Here is a 1,816-nt window from a genome sequence, read left to right as displayed (position 1 = left end):
GTATTGTATCATAGTCAATATTTAAATTTTAGTCAATGAGGACAAAATAATAACTTTATTTTTTTATTAATCTTTTTTTCATGTGATGCAAACTTTATTTATGCACGTGGTATTTACTTTCACCAACTCTTCCAGTCTCACCTCAAAAGGAGGAAAATATTCAGTTTGAGTTTGAACAAAAGTTGATTCCATGAACTTTCCAAGACCATAACTCAAGGCTTATTTCAAAGGGTTCATCCAAAATGGCTGCTTGGTGTTTCTAGCAGCATCAGATTCTCTTTGTTTTATCTGTTTGCCTAAATAAACCAAACAGATAAAAGGATAAAACCAAGCAGCTGATGTTGTGCTGAAGGAAACTCACCCAGAAAAAGTCACAGTAGCTCCATTCGTCTGGTTTCAGCAGCTGCTGTTCAGACATGAAGGCCAGTGATGGAAACGTCACAGAGTTGATCTGCAGGAGAGGTTCTTTAATGAGTCACAGATCATCACTGATGTCTCAGACGGTTTGAAACCACCTCACACTGACGTATCAGACGGTTTAAAACCACCTCACACTGACGTATCAGACGGTTTAAAACCACCTCACACTGACGTATCAGCTCACACACACACCTGGGTTAATGTTGTTCAAACACTGACGTTTCTTTGTAAACTGAAGAAAATCTTTCAAATTTAGACAACATTGTCCCATGATGTCCTTGGAGACATCATTCTCAGATTTTCAGATTGATTAAAAGAAAATTTAGCAAGAATGGTATTTTTAGTTTGAAGATGTGGGATCTAGTTAAAATGTTTTAGAAGAAAAGATAGTAAAAATGGGTTGCAGACCCCTGACCTAGTGTTTGGCATRAGACCAGGTAGTGAACTTTCAGTGTAAAACCCTGCAGAGTCCTCTCTCCCTACCGGTCTTTCCTGACATGAGACATTTAAAGGTTGGTAAGTTGAGGACCTGACAGAAAGCAGGACCAACCAGTGTGGCTGAATTTACACAACAYCACTCAGAAATTTCCCCATGTTTCTGGCTTTGGAGGGGTGGGGGTGTCTATAAAGTTCAGAAGTGTTTGTTAAGTTTGTCCAGTCTGTGGGACAGGAAGTGGAACTCTGTAAACCAAATATGGTTTTCTCTCACAATTGTCTGTTTACATGTTTAACAATACACTGAAACAAATCAAATAAATCTGTTTTACATGGGCTGTACACTTCTATCCATCCAACCATCATCCATCATCCATCATCCATCCATCCATCATCCATCTATCCATCCATCATCCATCATCCATCCATCATCCATCCATCGTCCATCCATCCATCATCCATCTATCCAACCATCATCCATCCATCATCCATCCATCCATCATCCATCTATCCATCCATCATCCATCCATCCATCATCCATCCATCCATCATCCATCTATCCATCATCCATCTATCCATCCATCATCCATCCATCCATCATCCATCTATCCATCATCCATCTATCCATCCATCATCATCCATCCATCATCCATCTATCCATCCATCATCCATCTATCCATCCATCATCCATCCATCCATCATCCATCCATCCATCATCCATCCATCCATCCATCATCCATCCATCCATCATCCATCCATCCATCATCCATCCATCCATCATCCATCCATCCATCCATCATCCATCCATCCATCATCCATCCATCCATCATCCATCCATCCATCATCCATCCATCCATCCATCATCCATCCATCCATCATCCATCCATCCATCATCCATCCATCCATCATCCATCCATCCATCCATCATCCATCCATCCATCATCCATCCATCCATCATCCA

At 40.8% G+C, this 1,816-nt stretch overlaps 1 protein-coding gene across 1 annotated transcript in view; it reads right to left on the bottom strand.

Moving 5' to 3' along the window:
- The window catches only part of LOC106511351 (growth arrest-specific protein 7), a gene marked incomplete at both ends in the record, with an annotated part of 11,448 nt that overhangs the window by 2,555 nt on the left and 7,077 nt on the right, over positions 1 to 1,816 (bottom strand). Inside the window, 1 exon segment of the mRNA XM_014000107.1 lies at positions 362 to 451. Coding sequence (XP_013855561.1) covers positions 362 to 451 — 90 coding nt within the window.

The sequence above is a fragment of the Austrofundulus limnaeus genome, unplaced genomic scaffold (genome assembly GCF_001266775.1).
Source record: "Austrofundulus limnaeus strain Quisiro unplaced genomic scaffold, Austrofundulus_limnaeus-1.0 Scaffold2709, whole genome shotgun sequence".
NCBI lineage: Eukaryota > Metazoa > Chordata > Actinopteri > Cyprinodontiformes > Rivulidae > Austrofundulus > Austrofundulus limnaeus.
This window is presented reverse-complemented; position numbering and strand designations above follow the sequence as displayed.